General features: G+C 34.0%; 1 protein-coding gene across 4 annotated transcripts in view; it reads right to left on the reverse strand.

Annotated features, from left to right (window-relative positions):
- Positions 1-22,821, reverse strand: part of epha7 (eph receptor A7) — a 109,502-nt gene that overhangs the window by 62,182 nt on the left and 24,499 nt on the right. For all 4 annotated transcript variants that reach the window (XM_073817038.1, XM_073817036.1, XM_073817037.1 and 1 more), the window contains exon 5: positions 8,628-8,963. In XM_073817038.1, coding sequence (XP_073673139.1) covers positions 8,628-8,963 — 336 coding nt within the window. The remainder of the gene's footprint in view (positions 1-8,627; positions 8,964-22,821) is intronic.

Genomic DNA, 22,821 nt, shown 5'->3' on the forward strand with positions numbered 1-22,821 from the left:
TGCAACACTAATAAATCAGCATGTGACACTAAAAATTCAGCTTTGATCACAGGAATAAATTAGATTTTAATGTTTATTAAAATAGAAAAACATTATTTTACATCAAAATATTATTTTACAATATTATTTTTTTTCTGCCACTAATTTCTTTCAAAAAAAGAAAGAATAAAAATTTACTGAACCCACATTTTTGAACATTAGTGTATATTGTTAGAAAAGATTTCTATTTTAAATAAATTATGTTCATTTCAAATGCTTCATTCATCAATGAATACTGGAAAAAAAATATTAAGAAACACAACTGTTTGCAACACTGATAAATCAGCATGTGACAGTAAAAAATCTGCATTGATCACAGGAATAAATTATATTTGAATGTTTATTTTACATCAAAGTATTATTTAACAATATTATATATTTTTTTCTGTATTTTTGATCAAATAAACACAGCCTTAATGAGCATAAGAAACTTTAAAAATCGTACCGATCCCAAACTTTTGAACACAGTATATGTTAGAAAAGAAAAGATCACAGTTTGTAAGGGTGACTAAACAGTTCCTGCTAATGCAACCAGACTGCCCTGAACAACAGAGAACATTTCTGTTATTTACTTCAGTCGTGCAGCACGCAACACAAAGGTTCTTGAGATCAAAGTACGATGTGAGCTACAGAGCGTCTCTCCTCGAAAGATGAGAGGAAATAACACGGCTGGAATCTAGTAGCACTGGCAAAAACGGGGCTACGTATGGAATCCATGTGCCTCGCTGAATAAAATTTCTTATTTAAAGCCATTTCCCCTCTAAGGCAGAAGATAAGAGCGACAGGGTTAATGTGCTTCTCTATCAAACACTTAAACAACTTTGCAACACTTTGCAACATCCTAGACAGAGCGGGCCACAGTCAGAGGCAGCTATCAGCGGGCAACATGCACATCGTGCTCTTCTGACATGTAACCTAAGCATTAAAAATCCATTTCCACAGCTTCTCGCCTTCCCTCGCTTTGATTCTGTTTACCGCGCATGCTGTTTGCATCTAAAACGCGCGTCTCACATCTGGCTGCTGAATTCTGCGGCTGTTCGGTGCCTGATTCCACACTGTTTTCCTCAGAAGGACTCTCCTGAATAAATATTAATGGTGATTCTTTGAGCTATTTCCGCTCAAGAGCATTGGGAAAAACAATGGGTGTTGTTTAGACAGACACACGGAGAGATAGAGCCAGAGAAGGAAAGAGAGATAGAGAGAAGGAGATGCATCCGAGGGCATCTCTACAGAGATGTCAAGTGACAATAGAATGCTGATTGAAATGCTCTTCATCAAACTTCCCATGCAGTCCTCTAGAAAGAGGGGAAAAAAAGAATTGCCATTAACCCTCTGGTTATGTTCCAATTCCTGTCACATCTTTGATGTTTCTGGTCAAAAATAACCAGATTCCAAACAATTGCATATAAATCTCTCATTATTTTCACCTAATATTGGATTCAATCTTTTTGTCAACTTGTGTTTTTTTTTTTTCTCATTTAGGACTGGTTTTGTGTTTCTATTTGCATCTGATTAATCATAGGCCTTATTTTTCAGAAAGTAGGTACCTCGTTTTTTAAGTAAAAAATATATTTTTTATAAATAATTTTCACAATATTAAACCAAAAATTCCAAAAATGTGCACTGTTTATCACACTAGTGTGCTTTAATGTTTAATCAGGTAGTTTGTACAAAAAGTCACACTTGTAGTGTTCCCGGGTCAAAAATGACCGACTCCAAATAACTGCTTATAAATCTCTTATTATGCTTTATTATCACCTAATATTGGATTTATTTATTTTTTTCAACTTGTTTTCTTTCATTTAGGCCTGGTTTTGTGTTTCTATTTACATCTGATTAATCATAGGCCTCATATATTTTTTATGAATAATTTTCACAATATTAAACAAAAAAATCTAAAATATTGCACTTTTTGTCACACTAGTGTGCTTTAATGTTAAATCAGGAAGTTTGCTTTTAAATACTTTTATTTTGTACAAAATTGCAAAAAGTCACACTTGTAGTGTTCCCGGGTCAAAAATGACCCTACTCCAAATACATGCTTATAAATCTCTTATTATGCTATATTATCACCTAATATTGGATTTAATTTCTTTTTTCAACTTGTTTTCTTTCATTTAGGCCTGGTTTTGTGTTTCTATTTGCATCTGATTAATCATAGGCCTCATATATCTTTATGAATAATTTTCACAATATTAAAGAAAAAAATCTAAAATATTGCACTGTTTATCACATTAGTGTGCTTTAATGTTAAATCATTAAGTTTGCTTTTAAATACTTTTATTTTTTTTAAAATTGCAAAAAGTCACACTTGTTCCCGGGTCAAAAATGACCGGATTCCAAGCAATTGATCATAAATCTCTCATTATGCTTTATTATCACTAAATATTGGATTCAACCTTTTTTGTCAACGTGTTTTCTTTCATTTAGGACTGGTTTTGTGTTTCTATTTGCATCTGAGTAATCATAGGCCTCATTTATCTGAAAGTAGGCACCTCGTTTTTGAGTGAAAAAAGCATTTTTTTATGAATAATTTGCTCAAATGACATAAAACGTTGTTAAAATTTGCACTGTTTCTCACACTGATATGATTTAATGTCTAATCAGTTTGCTTTTAAATGCTTTAATTTTGAACAAAATTGCACAAAATCACACTTGTCAAAAACGGCCGGCTTTTTTCACTAAAATGCAAATTTAAAAAAAATGTAATGTCATATTGTGAAAATTATTCATAAAAATTGCTTTTTTCACTCAAAAACGAGGTGCCTACTTTCGGATAAATGAGGCCTATGATTACTCAGATGCAAATAGAAACACAAAACCAGTCCTAAATGAAAGAAATCCAATATTTGGTGATAATATAGCATAATGAGAGATTTATAAGCAGTTGTGACTAGGTGAAATAAAACCCACAAAAAAAAAAAAAAAATTTCAGGAAGTCCAATGCAATAATGTTAAATAGCATTTTCAGGAAAAAGAAAATCTTTTCCAGGCCAATTTGAGCCAAACACAACCAGAGAGTTAAAGAGAGAGAGAATTCACATTCGTCTGCAGGGGGGATGGCAAGGGGCGACAAAGCAGGAAAAAAAGAACAGAAAAAGAAAGAAATGATGATGATGAAACTGCCGATACAGAAGCGGTCGCTATTTAAAACCATTTCATGAAGAGCAGGGAAGTAATTAGGCTGTGGAGGAACAATGAGTGCTCTGAGTAGCCCCTCTCTCTTACGAACACATCCCTTCTTCGGCTCTTTTTGTCATGTATTGTGTCGCTCAGTAGTGGAAGGATAATTAAAGAGAGGATTCCTGAATTCCTCATCAGATGCATAGCCATCTGGATTCACACTCCGCACCTTTGCTTTCTGCTGTCCTTACCGTTTCTACTCCTACGCTTGGTGCCTGAAGGCCCGACTTATTCTCATGCAGATGGAGACGAGAGACAGGAGGGTCTCATTCCCCACCTCTCGTTTTCATCCATCCCTTGTTTTCTCTTTATTTTTCTTTGGTGCTTTTCTGCTGTTAAAGGTGTAGCTCAATATAATGTTCAAACGTTCAGGGTTGGTACATCTGTGAAGTCATTCCACTCACCAAAGCTGCATTTATTTGATCAATATAGAGTACAGTAAAAACAGTAATTCTTAAAAGATTAGTTCACTTCCAGAATAGAAATCTCCTGGTAATTTACTCACACCCATGTCATCCAAGATGTCCATGTCTTTCCTTTCTTCAGTTGAAAAGAAATTAAGGTTTTTGAAGGTTAAAATATTTTTCTTCACATAGTGGACTTCAATGGGAACCAATGGGTTGAAGGTCCAAACTGGAGTTTCAATGCAGCTTCAAAGGGCTCTACATGATCCCAGCAAAGGAGCAAGTCCCTTATTTAGCAAAACGATTGTTCGTTTTCTTAAAAAATTACAAATTTATATACTTCTTAACCACAAATGCTCATCATGCACTAAATCTGCTTCCATGACTTCATGCATTACGTAATCACTTTGGGAAGGTCATGAGACACTTATTCCTCAGCTGGGATCATGAAAAATTCCAGGATATTTCTTCATATAGTGGAAGATTATTCTTCAAAAACCCTAATTTCTTTTGAATTGAACTAACCCTTTAACGCAGTAAAATTGTTACAGTTTAAAGTAACTTTTCTATTTTAATATATTTCAAAATATATTTGGCAAAGCTGATTTCTTTTTAGCAGTCTTTAGTGTCACATGATCCTTCGGAAATCATTCTAATATGCTGATTTGATGCTCAATTTTTTTTATTATTATTATCACTGTTGAAAACATTTTGCTGCTTAATATTTCAGTGTAAACAGTGATACATTTTTTATGATACTTTGAAGAATAAAAAATTAAAAAAGAACACCATTTACATGAAACAAATCTTTTTTTAATAAATTATGAATATTTTTATTGTCACTTTTAAACAAATGCGTTCTTGCTAAATAAAACATATTAATATATTTAAAAATATAAATAAATATATGGGTCAAAGACGAAAAAAGATTTAAGAATAAAAACAATAAACGCATTACTGCTTTAAAAATTATTTTTTTTTATTTAAAATTTTTTGTTTTAATTTATTTGCATTTTTGTTTTTGTTTTTCTGAACAAAAAAATAAATATCATACATTTACCAAAATGTCATTCAGTGTAACAATCTTGTCAGACATATTTAAAAATCAATTTGTCACATATTAAAAGACAAATTACTTACACCCCAAATACTAATTAGTTGTAATTCTACATTTTTAAAATGTGCCACTATCCTAGGTTTTGCCCATTTGTCGGTACGATTTTTTACTCATTTAAAACGCAATCGAATTGAATATTCTCCCTTATTCTTTTTATATTTTAATATGTTCAGGTCAGAATAAGCATGTTTTTGAATAAATATTGTGTTACACTGAATGATAATGCAACCTTATTTCAACCTAATTTTGACATTTTATTCTCCAAAACAAATTTAAAACATAAAAGTAGACACTTAACTTACATTTAATGTGCTTTCTATGGACATAAAATCACTTTTGTAAAGTTATTTTGATGCGGACATCTTAAAGTACAAATTATCATACTGACCCCAAGCTTTTGAACATATAATATAGTTTTATTGTACTCATCAGCAGAGGTGAAGAGGGTGATTATTTATGATTTTAGAATAATACCAACTGGTAAATCTTAAAAGATCAATTTTAGATCAATTTTAATTTTTGCTCCTTACCCCAAATGCTCTTTACCTTTCAGTTCTCTGTCTTTATTCTCTTTCAGGTGACTTTCCCCAGGTAATAAGACTTGGGAAGAGCTTAAAAGATGCCATTTTTTCTACTCTGAAGGCCTTGATAAAGTCATCAGTGTTAATGAGTGTCCTGCTCTGTCTGACCGGCCGGCAGCTTATTGTTTCAGGAAGCTCCATTCTCGGCCATTATGAGGTAGTCATCCATTGCCGTGGTAACCCAGGGGTAAAATTGCGCCTGTAAGGCTCCGGCAGGCAGAGAATTGAGCGTGCCCAGATAGGGTTAAATTTTTCCATCTCGGCTCCAAACAAGGGGCTGATTGTCCATGGCTTCTATCGGTTTGCCCTCACAGTGAGCCTGTTGTATTCAAATGGAGCTTGTGCTTAATTATTAAAGGTGAATCATTAAATATATGAGTAATTGAGCGGGCAACCATTTCATTTTCATTCAAATCTAGTTGATTCGGTCCTGTTTACCAGTGTTGCCAGGGTCGTGGTTTTCCCGCACTATTTGGCTATTTTTAAAATGTAGTCGCGGGAAAAAATTCAGAGCTGCAGGTTGTGTTTTTTGGACTAATTTGGACTAAGTGCATCTACAGACAAATACACTACTACACAAACTTCACAAACTTTATCTCTAGGGCATCTCCGAGAGAGCTTTTCACGGTTTTATTTGAAAAACTTCACAAATCTAAAGAAATTTTAACAGAAAAGATTACTATGATTATGATCTAGTAAAATGTACCTCTCAAAATAATAGGCTAATAGGCTACTATTTGTATGGAATGTCATTCAACCCAAATGTTTTTCATCCATGTTTTAATATCAAACATACAGTTTTGTCGTGCATTATCTTATCTGACAAGAAAAAAATTCACTTTTTTATATTAGGCTATATTATATTTTACATTACATTTGAAAAGTTTTTTAGGCAGGATTTTACATGATAAATTTGTATAGATGAACCAAAAATATATAATAAAAACAAAACCAAAAAAAAAAACAGAATCTAGGAAAAAATAAAGTAAAAAAAAAAAAAAAAAAAATATTATATATATATATATATATATATATATATATATATATATATATATTTCCCCCTAGAGTTTTAACTATATATTCACAATTTAAATTTATATCTTTAGAATTATAAGTATATATCCATATTTACTTCTCTATAGAACAATATATTCAGATTTATAAGTATATATTCACAAATAATATTTTTATACAATATATATATATATATATAATAATTTATAAGCATTGCGGTTAAAAAACAAGTGATTTTAAGCCGTTTTTAAGCGAAAGAGAACTCATTTCACTAAATGCATGCATGCTTTTAACCTCGAATGGTTAATTACACAATTGTATGTGTCAAACTGCTTGTTTGACAGTAATTTAGGTCTTAAGTGAAAGCAAACAGGTCTCGCTTAAGACCTAAATTAGGGCGGCTCTTAAAGTGACAGCAGTCTAATATTTCTGCTGTCTGTCACTCATGTTAATCAAACAACTATAGAGAGAAAATCTCTCACTTGTCTTGACTAAATCCCTTTTATAACTTTAATCAGAAAAAAGAAACATTGAAGATTATGCAGTATTTTTATACATTTGATACAATTTATGTAGCATTTCCTATTATGATTTTTTTTTTCCTATGGATTGTAATAAGTTATTTTTCTTGTCTATTTTTAATCGATGACGATGTTTACCGGTCTTCAGTAAGGTTTTATTTAGCTATTTTTAATTAGTATCAAAATTAAATTAGTAATATTGCGATGTAATTTTTTGCTCATATTGCTCATAAAAGATAAAAGAAAAGAAAAAAACTGAGTAAATATATATTGAAAACAGAAAATTTTATATGTTATGTAGATAAAGAAAGAGAAATTAGAAAAAATCTGACAAAAATCTTAATAAACTAATCACCATATATTTTATTTTATTTACTATATTTAAAATTTAATATTTATAATATTTATAATATACAAATATATTATAAAAAATCTAGACTAATCAACATATATGCCTAGATAAAATAGTATATATGTGACCCTGAACCACAAAAACAGTCTTAAGTACCAAAAATAAATTGTATGGGTTATCGATTTTTCTTTTATGCAAAAAATCATTAGGATATTAAGTAAAGATCATGTTCCATGAAGATATTTTTCAGATTTCCTACTGTCAATATATCAAAACTTGTTTTTGATTAGTAATATCCATTGCTAAGAACTTCATTTGGACAACTTTAAAGGCGATTTTCTCAATATTTATTTATTTATTTGCACCTTCAAGATTCCAGATTTTCAAATAGTTGTATCTTGGCCATACATCAATGGAAAGCTTATTTATTTAGCTTAATAATATATCAATTGTATAAAAATCTATTTTAAAAAAATCTACACTTATGACTAGTATTGTGGTCCAATCACTAACTGGATGACTAGTTGATTAGTCTACTATTGTGACCATATCTACAGTAGGGAACACATTAAAAACAGTAAGATCTCTTTTGCAAACAGCAAAGGCTGAAATGTATGTGTGCACATACAGCAACACTGCAGTCTATGCGCTAGCTGCTGAAGCGTAGTGCTAAGTTATCACTGTCTACTAACCTCTTGTTAATGACCAGAACCAGTATGCATTTGAAGGCAAATTGTATTTCATGGATGCTTGGGCATGAAAGAGAAATCTTGTTTTGCAGATCCATAAAAAATAGTTCATTAAAAAACATGCATTTCTCCAGCATGTGCAGCCTCAGAAACAGCTCTTAAATTATGGCCGACTCCCGTGAGACAGAGAAAAACAAGCAGTGCCAAAGACAGGCAACCACTCGTCGAGCTAATAATGTTTGCGGCCACGACTTCAGCACCAATGCAAGCATTTGCCACCCATTTAATTTCAGGGGATAAAGTGAAAGCTCATATCATTTATCAAGAATTCAACAAAGAGTCTTGCGGAAATGTCAACCATGGCGACTGTAAGTGATATTTAAAGGTGGCGGTTCTTCTGGCAGACAATAAAAACTAATGAGGAAACGAGAGAGCTATTCTTGTGCGTGACTTCGATTATTTATCATCTGTTGCTGCTCGCCACTGTACCGTTGCCACAAAACCACAAATTATGAACTGCAGGAAAACGCTTGCCAGATAATTTGTTAAATTATCCCAACGGCTGTACGCTCAGAAACACGAACGCGCCAGTTGGAAATTATACAGCTTCGAGATGAGAGGGCCGTCCAACCGAGCAACACCAGAACTTCCATCTAGCGTAAAATATGCATCCAGAGTGGTGTCGAAAACGAACAGCCGAATAGCCACAGAAGTCCAAATCTCTTACCTGCTTGGCTGGTCGCGATGCTGACGGCCGCGAACAGTCGCTGAGTACGGCTGAGGTCGGACACGCCGTTCACGGCCTCCACCTCGAAGGTGTAGTTTGCGTGAGCTAACAGGTCGGTGATGGTGACGTAGGTGTCCGTTAATCCACTCTGCTGTGGCGAGTAGCCAACGTTGCTCCCGCAAGGAAAGCACTCCTCTGGCTCCCAGGTGCAGCGGCGGCATATAATCCGGTACGTCACGTCGTTACGGCCGCCCGTGTCGGCCGGCGGGGTCCACTCTAGGCTGACGGTCGTGTGGTTGATGTTGTAAAGCAGGTTCTGAGGAGCTGATGGTGGCCCTGTGGAAAGAAAAGAAAGGTTTGCTTAAATCAGGGTTCCTATACATTTTCCATTTCAAAATTCCATACGTTTAAATTTAATAGGGATGAACCGAAATGAAAATTCTAAATTACACATTGATTACCGAACACGGTTTTTCGTGTTTTTCCCCCATGTATTTTGCCAATTTTTTTCACCGTTGCATAAATTAAATAGCCAATATTTGCTTTTTACAGTTTTGTCTTGCTTTTCAAAGGGAAAAAAAATTACAAAACAACTGTACATTTTTAACACTCTAGTAGACATTATAGCCTAACAAAGCACAATTTAACTTAAAATGAATCAGTTAGTAAAATATTCTTCGGCCATTTTTAAGACCCCCTTCTTGAATCAGGCATGTGTTTTTAATGTACAAATAAATGCAGCCTTGCTGAGCAAAGGAGAATATTATAATAAATGTATTATTAGAGCTGTTGTCATTATTTTTGTCTTACTTTTTATTTTATTTTACAGAACAACAGTAAAATTACAATACGTTACAAAACATTTATGAATGTTGACTTTTATTTCGGCGGAAACCCGAAAGATCTCAGTACTACTTTTTGCTGACAGCAGCAGATTTATGAATGATTCTCATCTTTGGACTTTGAACTCTGGGTAAGGAGCTGCTGCAGCGCTGTCAGAATAAATACAATTTGTGCGCTTATTAGACAACACAACGTTCTGTAGTTTATTTACTAATGGTTTAAGGCCATTTGGTGATTTCAATCATCATACAGTAACCAGCAACAACCAGCCCTTTCTCTTCTCATGGAAGACATGCGATGTGGTTCTAAACAGTCTCTCGCTGTCGGTGTTTGTAATGATTTTTGCGTCTTTCTCAGACCGTTTTCAATGCTTCCACACTGCCTGCATGTTTGCTGCATCTATCTGACCGCGTCACGTCATTCTACTTTCAGTTGTCGAACATTCGGTGCATCCCTAATATTTAACATAAATGGTTCATAGAGCCCTATTTTCAGCATTTGGTATATAAAACCGTTCTTTATAATATTTTCTTCTTTTTTTTTTTCATTGATTTTCTTGAAGTAACAACATACAGAGCTTCTAAAATAAATGATTTTTTGAAAAAACACAAAAAACTTATACATACAGCCAAGAACCTTTTTTTTTTGTCCCCGAGAAACTATTTACATGTGCATGGGAATTTTTTTGCATGCTTATGCATTACAATTTCTATTTTTTTATAACCTATTTCCTTCTTTCCTTACTATTATTAAAACAAGAGCATGGATGCACATGAATTATCAGAGATCTACTTGCTCAAAATCTGGCCTCTAATATCAAGCCCTAATGTCCAATTTAATACATCCTCTGTGGCGGCGGAGAAACCATGACACGAAATAGGCTAATGGCATAAAATTTGTCAAGTTCAATGGTTTATAAAAAGGCAGGTACTGTAAAAAAAAAAGTGTTTAAAATTTGGCTTTTATTAGGGCAGTATGCCATACTTTGAAGCCTTAGGTCTCTTTAATGCATACTTTGTGTCGGCCAAGAAACCATACTGCGAAATGGGCTGATGGTACAATAGGTGTCTCAGTGTGTATTGTCCTATATGCTATGTCTAATGGTTTCTTGTGCGCGCATAGAAGTCTGTATATTTCTTGGATTTTTGCAAAGCTCCTTGAGGCTATGTAATACTGTGCTAAAAATATAGTGAGAAGAAACCCGAAATGCTTATAACCTGCATTTTGCATTATGAAAAAGTGCACCTTGAATTAGTTCAGTCGTATTTTGAGTTTGACGTCTTATGCAATAAACTTATTTTCAATAAATCTTTGATGTTCTATTGTTAAAAACTAAATAGGGGAAAAAGTTTAAAAACACAAATACTTTTCCATACTCTGCTTTATTTTTTTCCATACTTTTCCAGGCCTGGAAAATACTTTAATCAAAATTATTATTATTATTATAGGTGGCTACTTGTAGTATGCTACTTGTAATAGTTTCTTGTGCACACATAGAAGTCTGTATAGTTTTTTTTTTTTTTTTTTTTCAAAGCTCCTTGAGGCTATGTAATACTGTGCTACAAATATAGTGAGAAGAAACACAAAATGCTTATAACCTGCATTTTGCATTATGAAAAAGTGCACCTTGAATTCACCCAGTCGTATTTTGAGTTTGACTTCTTATATAATAAACTTATTTTCAATAAATTCCTAATTAACTATTGTAAAAAAAACTAAATAGGGGCATTTTCCATACTCTGCTTTTTTCCATACTTTTTCAAACCCAGTAGGAACCCTGTTAAATAAACGTGTGACTTATGTTTAATAGCACTCTCCATTTTTCCTCTTTCAGACAAATATGAGAAATCCGGGCCCTTGGCAAATCCTGACATGCAATTATATCGTAACCTAGATACATAGAGATGTTACGCTCAAGAATGCTGAGGAGTTGAACTTGAGCGCTGCCAAGGTCGATGTAGACAAGGGATGTAGCAAAACAATGAAACAGTGAACAACTAGGTAGAAAACCTTGAGATAAGAACGTCTTCCTCCTACTTGGTACTTGGTAGCATTTCATTACAGAGGCAGAGAGTTATGAGTTTCCTGTGGAAGAAAAGAGGTGATACAATTGGCAAAACACTTTCTTTTTTTTTCTTTTTTGACGGCCAGGGTGACGGGGAGTCTAAGCCGTAGAAGACAGGGAGTCACTTCCAGAATTTAAGAGTCAGATCATGAGCGAGTTATCGGCCCGACAATAGCAACAGTGCAGGATTGCGCTCAGCCTACAATAACCAGCTCACAGACGGATGACCACAGTGGAAAACAACCCATCATCCCCTAATCCCCGCCAGTGCCGAGGAATCTGGCGCGTCTCATAAAGCAATGATTTATACTTTGCTACTTTTATCCAACCACCAAGCCTTTGCTTTTATCGCCCTAATGTTTTTATAACGGCACCGCTGCCTGTTCAATATCTCTTTTATTAGAACTTGTCTTTGTGATCGTCTTGCATCACGGGTTCGCCGTTTTGGAGAGGTTCGATTTTTGTACCTCAAAGTGAAAGAGCGACCTGTACATGTTCACTGGTGTGGAGCTGAATAGGCGTTTTCAATCCGTTCTCTAGGGGAGCTGAACGACAGGCTCACGAGAGGGATTGTGGGATTGACAACAGGGCAACTGGTGAGCCTTTCGAAAAGTTAAGGAATGTCTGCAAGAGGTGAAAATTTTAGGCATTAATGATGTCTGTCATAGGAATTCTACATATAATTAGATTTCAAAAACCATTAGAGCAAGCTTTGGGCAATATTAAAACATTATACTATTTTGTTTACATAAATAAAAACTACAATATTAAAATGTATCATTTTTATCATTTTTTTATTTTCATGTTGTGGTCGATAATCGAAAAAAAAGGACATTATTCAACTTCTGTACTATTTTGACTAAATAAATGTATATTATATATTAATACATAAATGCTATTATTTATTAAATACAATTAATAAATAAAAATAACTTCAAAATATAATAGACAGTATAACATTTTTAATACTAAATCTTTTAGAGTATTATTAACTTATTTGTATTTTGTATAATAAATTACATTTTACAATATTTTTAATAATGATTATTTTAAATCAATTCAGTTATTTTACAAACCATTTTAAAGATGAATTTTAAAGTTAAGGCCTATGAAATTAATTTTATTTTATTTTTTTTTTTTAAATTCTGTTGTATCTATTTCCAAATAAGTTTTTCCCCGTTTTTTTTTTTGTTTGTTTGTTTGTTTTATTTTTATTCAGATTTTTTTCCCATTTAAAATTTTCCAGACTCTAGTTTATATTAAACTAAATTAAATAAAAATAAATAAATAAATAAAATTAATTAAAAATAAGTATATTGATCAAAAACATGTCTAATTAATTCAAATCCTCAAATTTAACAGCAATTTATTCAAATTAAAAATATATACAAATTTTTTTTTTCTTTTTTTTTGTTACTTTTATTTTTATTAAATTCTGTTTTACATTACATTTCTGGATTCCATTTTAATGGTTTTATTAAGATGTAATAAATTAAAAGCATCTGTAATTAACAGATTTTATTAATAAAAATGTATTATTATTTATTTTATTTTCAGAAATAAAAGTGTGTGGGCATTACTCACACTTAAGTATGTGTGTAGTTAACAAAACCGCGTATCTACGCCATTTATTCACATTGAGACAACTATGCAGGATTCATGTTTTTGCAGATTATAATTCAGACACTAGTCCATATTGCATTTTGATTTACGTGTACTGACTTACTTTTGATTAATTCATCCAAACTTATATAGATTCCGCAATTCCATCCACATTTTCTGCATTGCGGAAATCATAGGGCCCTAATTTCAAGTGAGTGTTCGAGGATCTCTAATATGAAATGATAAATAATTTGGTACCAGTATACTATTTAGTGTAGTATACTTTGTGCATTCTAAAATAAAGTTTGCATTTTTGCAAGTAATGCCGAGGTCGCTTCAAAACGCTGTCAATGTAAACGGCCCTTAAGTCATGTGTCGCCAGTGCCGCCGGTCTGCAAAACTAGGGACGTTTACTAACAAAACTTACTGCATATGCATGAGGGGAAAGAGCAAGCATTAGAATTGTGCGAATGGTTAATACGACACTTAAAGTTTGCTCCTCATTAAAGCTAATGGCACACACATCCATCCATATTCATCAAAGTAGGAGGGGAACGAGTGAACGGATGAGATGAAAGGGCCACCTGTGGAAGGTGAAGAGATGTGGTCCGTCTCTCAGTCTCTCTCTTCTCTGTATCTATCTCTCAAGCTCCGAACACAACTTCACCTACTGATGCTAATGATGTCCCTCCTACTCCATTCCTCTCAGAGAGAGCCACACACACACACACACACACACACACACTGATCCTCCTGGGACTTTAGCATTTTATTTCTATGGTTACCTGTAAGAATAATAATAATAATAACACTAATGGCTCCATTTGGCAGGGCTTTCTCATTCTGCTCTTGAGTGGCAGAGATCAAGGGATTGTTTATCTTTAAATGGACAGCTGAGACAGGAAGGGACTCAAGTCAAGCTGTGATTGAGCATTTCTATTCAAACGACAAGGTAGCACTGAGATGAATCACTATTCAAGGATCACCATGGAGAGGTCCTATTGATTCAATTCTCGCAAAACGTTAAATAAAAGCACTGTAATCTAATTACAATCCATGATGCTCTTTTAATTTCATGATTTGAGGATTTGTACAAAACTGCCTGGTTTGTCAATCACTTAAGGCACAATGTTTTTGTATGAAAGTACGGAAGCTTCAAGGGAAACTGGTTACGGATGGCACACAAGGCACCACGCCTGATGATCTGGAACAAATTCATTTGAGTTTTAGATACATCCAAGCTAATTTTCAATAAATGCAACAGATATTTCACTATTGCAAATGCAATTATTATGTTTAATTATTATGATTAAAATAGTACAGTTTATCTCTTTGTAGTATTTCATAGCACATTTGACATTTATGAAACAAATTTTTCTACAGTGCAGGCTAAAAAGGTAATTGCTACTATTTATCTCGCAATTTAGATGTTTTGATTGCGAGTTACAAAGTCAAAATTGTGAGATTTAAACTTGCAATTCTGAAAAATGAAGACAGAAATGCAAAATAGACTTGCAATTGCGAGTTATAAAGTCAGAATTGTGAGATGTAAACTTGCAATTCTAAGAAATGAAGAGAGAACAGCGAAATAAACTTGCAATTACGACTTATCGAGTCAATATTGTAAGATGTAAACTTGCAATTCTAAGAAATGAAGAGAGAACAGCGAAATAAACTTGCAATTGTGAGTTATAAAGTCAAAATTGTGAGACAAACTCAATTCTAAGAAATAAAGTCGCAATTCTGAGAACATATCAGTCTTTATCCCCCTCAAAATTGAACTTTATAACTCGCAATTGCAAATGTACCCTAGCAAAAATGTAATAAATTTAAAATATTTGAAGTACTACTTGTGCACAATGCAACATTTCTTAATATTAAGCCTAAAATATGTTTTATTATCTCTATTGATGAGGATTGTATGATCTTTAAATAATATTTGTCTTTAAATGCAAGATATTTAAAGTGCACCTAAATTGTACTTGCAATAGTTCCACTTTAGCACAATTAAATATACTTTAGTATTTACTACTTCCGCTTAATTAAAGTACAAAATTAGTTGTTCCAGTTTATGTATTTTTCATTAGGGTATATATCACAATTCTAAGAAAAAAGTCAGAATTGCAAGATATAAACTTGGATTTATGAGAAAATAGACAGAATTACAAGGTAAATTGTGGGTTTTTTGCTAGTTTATATCTTACATTTCTAAGAAAAAGTAGAATTGTGAGATTAAAAGTCGCAATAACATTTTCTTATGTTTTATTCAGTGGCGGAATCGAGCTTCCATAGAAAACAATGAGTATCGAGTGAAACAGCTAAATCAAGACTTTCATGTCGAGTGTACATCTGGCGTCTGGAGAGTCCTGCAGTCTTTTTTTTTTCATACACTGTTGAGCGTCATCGTCTGCTGGTTAACAACAAAATGCCCTCCGAGTTTACTGCTCTCATTTGCTCTTTCACACACGAGTGCATATGTGTTTCTATATATGTAATCTGTCACCTCCTCTGCAGTCTGCTTTGAGACTGATTCTGCAGGGACGCTGGAGGAAGTCTGGGGGAAACTGGGACAAATATCTGCCACAGACAGCTTGATTCTCTACACCACAAACCAAACTATTCTTTTAATGGGTATGGAGTTTGCTTAAAGCCCGGGTGCACTCGTTCACACTAGTCCTTTTTTGCTTTCCCCTTGAACCTTCTTTTAAAATAAGTTTCTTAAGCCTTAAACCGCCCACAGTCCGTTCACTGAATATCGGATCTGATGAAGATTACACACAAAGCTGCTAACTTCTCTTCTATTTTTTCCTGTGTTTTCTCTACAGTCATTCACGGAAAGGGCTGTGCCATCTGAATGAGTTTTTCCACAGAGGCCTATTGTTGTGGAATAATCTATTTCAGGATAAACCCGCCCTTAAAAGCATGTAAAAACAAAAAATGTGATTGATTTTTATATACAGGTCTGTCCAAGCAGGCAATTCTTGGCCAGAATGAGGAGGACCAAAAAGTCTAGAAGATGAGATTTAGGGCCAAAATTAACGAGTAAAGGAGCCAAATATCCTTTCATAATGCAGAAAAAGATAATAAAATCATCTTTGAAATCAGGCAAATGTGGTCACGATTCTTACCCTTGCTGTTTTCCTGTGAGAGAATGTTAATTAGGTCAACCTGCTGATCTTGCGTGTGTGTGTGTGTGTGTGTGTGTGTGTGTGTGTGTGTGTGTGTGTGTGTGTGTGTGTGTGTGTGTGTGTGTGTTTGTTTTTGTGACATATCAGGACACAAATTGGTGTAATAACATGGGTATGACACAGGTATTACAAGGAGAGGGTGACTTATGAGGACATTGCCCATGTCCCCACTTTTCAAAAGGCTTATAAATCATACAGAATACGTTTTTTTGAGAATGTAAAGATATGCACAGTCTCCTGTGAGGGCTAGGTTTAGGTGTAGGGAAGGTGTAGGGTGATAGCAAATATCGTTTGTACAGTATAAAAACCATTACGTCTATGGAATGTCCCCACAATTCACAAAAACAAACGTGTGTGTGTGTGTGTGTGTGTGTGTGTTAAGCCTGAAGTCTCAAGCCAAGCTGCACTGAAGCTTAACTCAGGAATCCAGTTGTTATCTGCACGTCGAGCAGCTCTTGGCTGTCATACTGGTACTCCTCCTAATAAAGGATAATTCACCCAAAAATCATTTACTCACTCTTAAGCCGTTCCAATCCTGTATGACTTGATTTTTCTTTCTTTCTGTGGAACACAGTAGGTGAATTGTATAACTATCCTACACTGCAAAAAATGCTTTTGTTACTTAGATTTTTTGTCTTATTTCCAGCCAAAATATCAAAAAAAATATTTTGAAAGACGAGTAAAAATTATCGTCTTGTTTTCAGAAAAAAAAACTAGTTCAAATTAAACTAACTAAAAACTATCTTGTAAGATTTTTTTGCTTACTTAATTGGCAGATTATTTTGCTTGTTCTAAGCAAAGACTCACTTAATTTTGACTTTTTTTTCTGAAAACAAGAAAATAATTTTTAATCATCTAGAAAATCCCTCTTGATTTAAGAATTTTTCGATTTTTGGCTAGAAACAAGACAAAAAATCTAAGTAAGAAAAGCATTTTTTGCAGTGTATTTTCAATTTAATTCAATCTTTTGCAGTCAATATTGCAGTGAATAATGACTTACATTTACATCTACGGTTTCACAGACAAGGCTTAAACCTAATCCCAGACTAAAATATAAGTATGAGCTGTTTCAACTGAAAGAAACTTGCAAGAACTGAACTTAAAATTTATGTCACACTGCAAAAAAATCCTTTTCTTACTTAGATTTTTTGTCTTGTTTCCAGCCAAAATATCTAAAATTTCTTAAATCAAGAAGGATTTTCTAGACGAGTACAAATTATTGTCTTGTTTTCAGAAAAAAACTATTCAAAATGAGTTTTTGTTTACAACAAGGAAAATAATCTGCCAATGGAGTAAGCAAAAAAATCTTATATCAAACAGAAAACAAGATTATTTTTCTTACCCCATTGGCAGATTATTTTGCTTGTTTCAAGCAAAAACTCACTTAATTTTGACTTGTTTTTTTCTGAAAACAAGACCATAATTGTTACTCGTCTAGAAAATCCTTCTTGATTTAAGAATTTTTTGATATTTTGGCTGGAAACAAGACAAAAAATCTAAGTAAGAAAAGCATTTTTTTGCAGTTCAATGTCTTTGTTTTGCCTCAAGATGCACACCAGTAATGTTTTTTTCTATGGCACATTTAACCCTTAAATGCATACCTCGGCTCTTTATTTAAACTATTAAAATGCCTGATGACTCAATGCATGCAATGCACCTTTATTCCTCAAGACAATAATGACGTGATGTTTCACTCATAATTACCGCAGGGATAAAACAAAACAATATCATCAGCAAATATTGAACTGGTTTGAATGCCTTTACTGCAGAGCAATTACTGTGTGCAATGAAATATAAATGTCATTTGATGGTGGATGTGGTGAATAAGCTGCCAGCGATCAAAATATATATATATATTTTTTTTTTATTTTTATTTTTTTTTTTTTTTATTGCAGCAGTTAGAGGTCTATCCTTACTGGATATATAGGTCCGGGTCACTAAAGAACCGAATACGTAATAATGATTGGCGAAACAGTCATGCATTTAAGGGTTGAAAACTACTTAAATGTCCTAACTGAATTTTTGTCTAATCCTGGCTTAACCTAAGACTTGTCTGTGAAACCAGGCCAGTATGTACTCGTTCAAAAAATATTGTAATGCTTTTTATAAAGTCTCTTATGCTCAACAAGTCTGCATTTATTTGATCAAAAATGCAAAACAGCAATATTATGAAATAGTATTACAATTAAAAATGTTCTATTTGAATATATTGTATTCTCATAGCTTCATAAAATTATGGTTGAACCACTGATGTCACATGGACTACTTTATTGATGTCCTTACTACCTTTCTGGGCCTTGAACATGTCATTGCTGTCAGAAAGAACTCGGGTTTCATCAAAAAATATCTTAATTTATGTTTAAAATAAGCAAAGGCCTTACAAGTTTAGAACGACACAAGGGTGAGTAATTAACGACAGAATAATCATTTTTGAGTGAATATCCCTTTAAGACTCAACACACTAATGAGGTTCCCAGAGGGCCGCTACTTGTGAACCATGTTCAAACAGTTCGGCCGCTAATCCTTAATCTACAAACATGGTACCCGAACTTTGTCCTCACTTGTACCAAGCACCAAGAGTAGATTGAGGAATGAGTCGGAGAGAGATGGACGAGAGAGGCTGGTTTTATTACTGTACTCCTGTCCCTTAGCAACTGTGGGAAAAAGGAAAGTCTCACCCTCAGGGACACGTCACCGAATGGCGGTGATGATTCCAGGGGCTTGAAGAGAGCCGAAAGGAGAGTATACGCTCTTTCTCACTTTTTCAACGTCTCCCGCTCTCCCTTTTACTCTTTTTCTTTCTGTCACAAAGTCCCACCCTCCAACCGCCCCTTCTAGACCTTCTCTAGCGCCGACACCAGACGCAGCTGTAGAGTGATTGATGTCATCTCTGAAAGCTGTCAAGAACTCCCTTCTTTCGTTCTATCTAAAAAGAAAAAAAAAGTCTCTCGTACACAGTAGGCTCACCTAAGTATCGCCCATTTATCTTGACGCCTCACAGGTTGTGGTAAACCGGGTGAATTTATACCATGGCACTGGGATTATTTTGTGCTGTAGATAAAAATCTCAAATAAGTAAATATTTCTGAAAAAGCACTTTTTCTTTCTTCCTTTCAACAATGACAGACCTTTCCTCAAGTGAATATTAATTCCTTTCACTCCAGAAATCTGAATTTCATTAAGGCCCCTCTTAATCCGTGTTCTGAGGAGCTGAGTGCGTATTGACAGAGCTTAAGATCCGGTAGGTTTACACCTCGCTCATTTAAAAAGCTGTCCATCAGGGTGTTTATTCAGCGAATGTAAATTCACCCCCAATTACCATTCGGTTCCATGCGGCTTTAAATCCCCAAAAAAGAAATCTTCATCCCAGACAATTCAGATGGCCACAATAACTTAATCCCGAGATAATTAAGACAAGTCTGGTGAGGACAGTATTTCCAATGCACAACACTTCAAAAGAGACGCGATTTATGTTTGTTAAAAGTTTTTTGATTTACCCCTCGATTTGCATTTTTTTTCCCTCCTGTCACATCCTTATTATACCAAACTACTGCCACATCCTCTATGACTCACTTCTCCCTTAATTCTTTGTGCATCTGGATTTCTTCTTTAACGTTATGTCTTTGTGATTTAACAATGCATGGTGTTGTCCACATTTTTTTAACGTTGCTACATTTACTTGATCAAAAATAGAGTAAAAACAGCAACTTTGTCTACTTGCACATCTCTGTATTTCTCATGCATACTTATGCATCACCTTTAAAGGAGAAGTTCACTTCCAGAACAAAGATTTACAGATAATTTACTCACCCCCTTGTCATCCAAGATGTTCATGTCTTTCTTTCTTCAGTCGTAAAGAAATTATGTTTTTTAAGGAAAAAATTCTCCATTTAGTGGACTTTTATGGTGAAAAAGAAAGGTCTTATCCAGTGAAACGATCGGTTATTTTCTAAAAAAAAAAATTTACAATTTTTTTTTCACTGGGTTGGTACTTCTGCAACGATGTAGGGCAATTTTGAAGTTGGAGAAGAAAATAAGATGGGAGTTTTTGACATACCCTAACTGTCTTGAACCGGAGTGCACAGAGTTCAGGCAGAGCTAGACAAGACAAGCATTTGAGGTTAAAAAGTATATAAATTGTTAATTTTTTTTTAGAAAATAACTTATTGTTTGCTAGATAAGCTGCATTTAAACTGCATTTTAGAAGCTCAAACTCGCGGGCACCATTGAAGTCCACTATATGGAGAAAAATCGTGAAATGCTCACTACAAAAAATGCTTTTCTTACTTAGATTTTTTGTCTTGTTTCCAGCCAAAATATCTAAAAATTCTTAAATCAGGAAGGATTTTCTAGACAAGTAAAAATTAAGTGCGTCTTTACTTGAAACAAGCAAAATAATCTGCCAATGGGCTAAGAAAAATAATCGTGTTTTCTGTTTGAAGTAAGATTTTTTTGCTTACCCCATTGGCAGATTATTTTGCTTGTTCTAAGCAAAAACTCACTTAATTTTGACTTGTTTTTTTTCTGAAAGCGACAATAATTTTTACTCATCTACAAAATCATTCTCGATTTAAGAATTTTTTGATATTTTGACTGGAAACAAGACAAAAAATCTAAGTAAGAAAATCATTTTTGCAGTGCTCTTTCTTTCTTTACGACTGAAGAAAGAAAGACACGAACATCTTGGATGACAAAGGGGTGAGTAAATTATCCGTATATTTTTGTTATGGAAGATGTGTCTTCGTAACTACATTTCCACATTGTACAACTCATGACTTCACCATTAATTTTCCCTTCTGGAAGCCATAGTGAGAAACTAGATGACTAATTTTGTGTGCATTTTTCAGTAACATCAACATTTTCATGGTTCAAGAGAGAGAAAGGCAGAGGAGACGAGAGTAATTGTGGTGAAATCGAGGCCTGTGTTTTCTCTGTTCTCTGATTGGGGGGCAATGGGTAACAATTAGACGAGCGTGTTTCAGTGGGATCATCGCTTTCAGAACGCAGCGGTGAGACAAATGCGGGGGAGTTACTGTAATGAAATAAAGAAGAAATAAGGGTGGAAAGTACTGTAGAGGTAATGCATACTTGAATGATTAATGCATGACGTATGTGTCATCATAGGATTGGCTGTACATTTGACCTGGTGCACAAAACCACAGCTTTCTCTCATCAACACAAATTGATTTGTCATTCTCTGTTGTCTATTGTAGCGTCATAACACAATTAGCCAAATTAAAATCATCATAATATGCCTGTGTGGTAATTTAATAACAAAAGGAAGTCAGAATATGACTCTAATAATTGTAATATGTGACCCTGGACCACAAAACCAGTCTTAAGTCGCTGGGGTATATTTGTAGCTATAGCCAAAAATACATGGTATGGGTCAAAATTATTGATTTTTCTTTTATGCCAAAAATCATTAAGAAATTAAGTAAAGATTATGTTCCATGAAGATTTTTTGTAAAATTCCTACTATAAATATATCAAAATGTAATTTTGATTAGTAATATGCATTGTTTTAAGAACTTAATTTTGAAAACTTTAACGGTGATTTTCTCAGTATTTTGATTTTTTTGCACCCTCAGATTCCAGATTTTCAAATAGATGTATCTCGGCCAAATATTGTCCTATCCTAACAAACCATATGTCAATAAAAAGCTTATTTATTGAGCTTTCATATGATGTATACATCTCAGTTTTGTAAAATTTAACCTTATGACTGGTTTTGTGGTCCAGGGTCACATATAGTAATACCAATAAATAAATAATTACAAAAACTATTCTAGTTTCAATGTCATTTTATGACTTTTTCCTTCAGCCTTAATATCTGTGCAGCATCTTTATAAGATGTTTAAGATTTCATAGTGCAGCTCAAATCACAACTTTTGCCAAATCCTTGCTTTAATGTGCTCTCTCCATCGCTTTGTCTACAGAAAGTAAAGCACATCCTGGTACCTGATTGAACCTGTCCTTGAGCATATTTCCAGTTAGATCGACTCGCCCTGAACTCCCTCCCCGCCTCTTTTCACCCTTGTCTGGCCTGTGTAAATAAGTCATCAATGGCTGCCAAATGGCTATGTTATTCAAAAAGAGAAATGGCCGAGGAGAGAAAAGACGAGGACAGGTGGTTATTAGAAGGGAGGGGAAGAGAGGAAAGAACCGCTGAGACCTGCTTCCGTTCGTTCCGACTGTAATTACCGGAATGGTTATGCCCATTCAAACTGAATCCAAACACCTGGCCACTCAGATTTTTTTTTGAGTTAAATTGATTTTATTATTAATAAAACAATCATGCTAAACAAAAACTGTAGGACTGGAATTTCATATCTTATACGTTAAGTAAATTAACTAAGAACTACAAAGTTAAAACATGCTTTTATTTTATTTTTTCTCTCTCTTTTTTTTATTTTGCCTTGGGCATCAAGTGAGTCAGGACAGCCACGGTGCTCCTTAAAATACAGAGGTGTCTGGCGCCTCTAGTAATTAAAATC

Source organism: Garra rufa, chromosome 13 (assembly GCF_049309525.1).
Source record: "Garra rufa chromosome 13, GarRuf1.0, whole genome shotgun sequence".
Classification (NCBI taxonomy): Eukaryota; Metazoa; Chordata; class Actinopteri; order Cypriniformes; family Cyprinidae; genus Garra; species Garra rufa.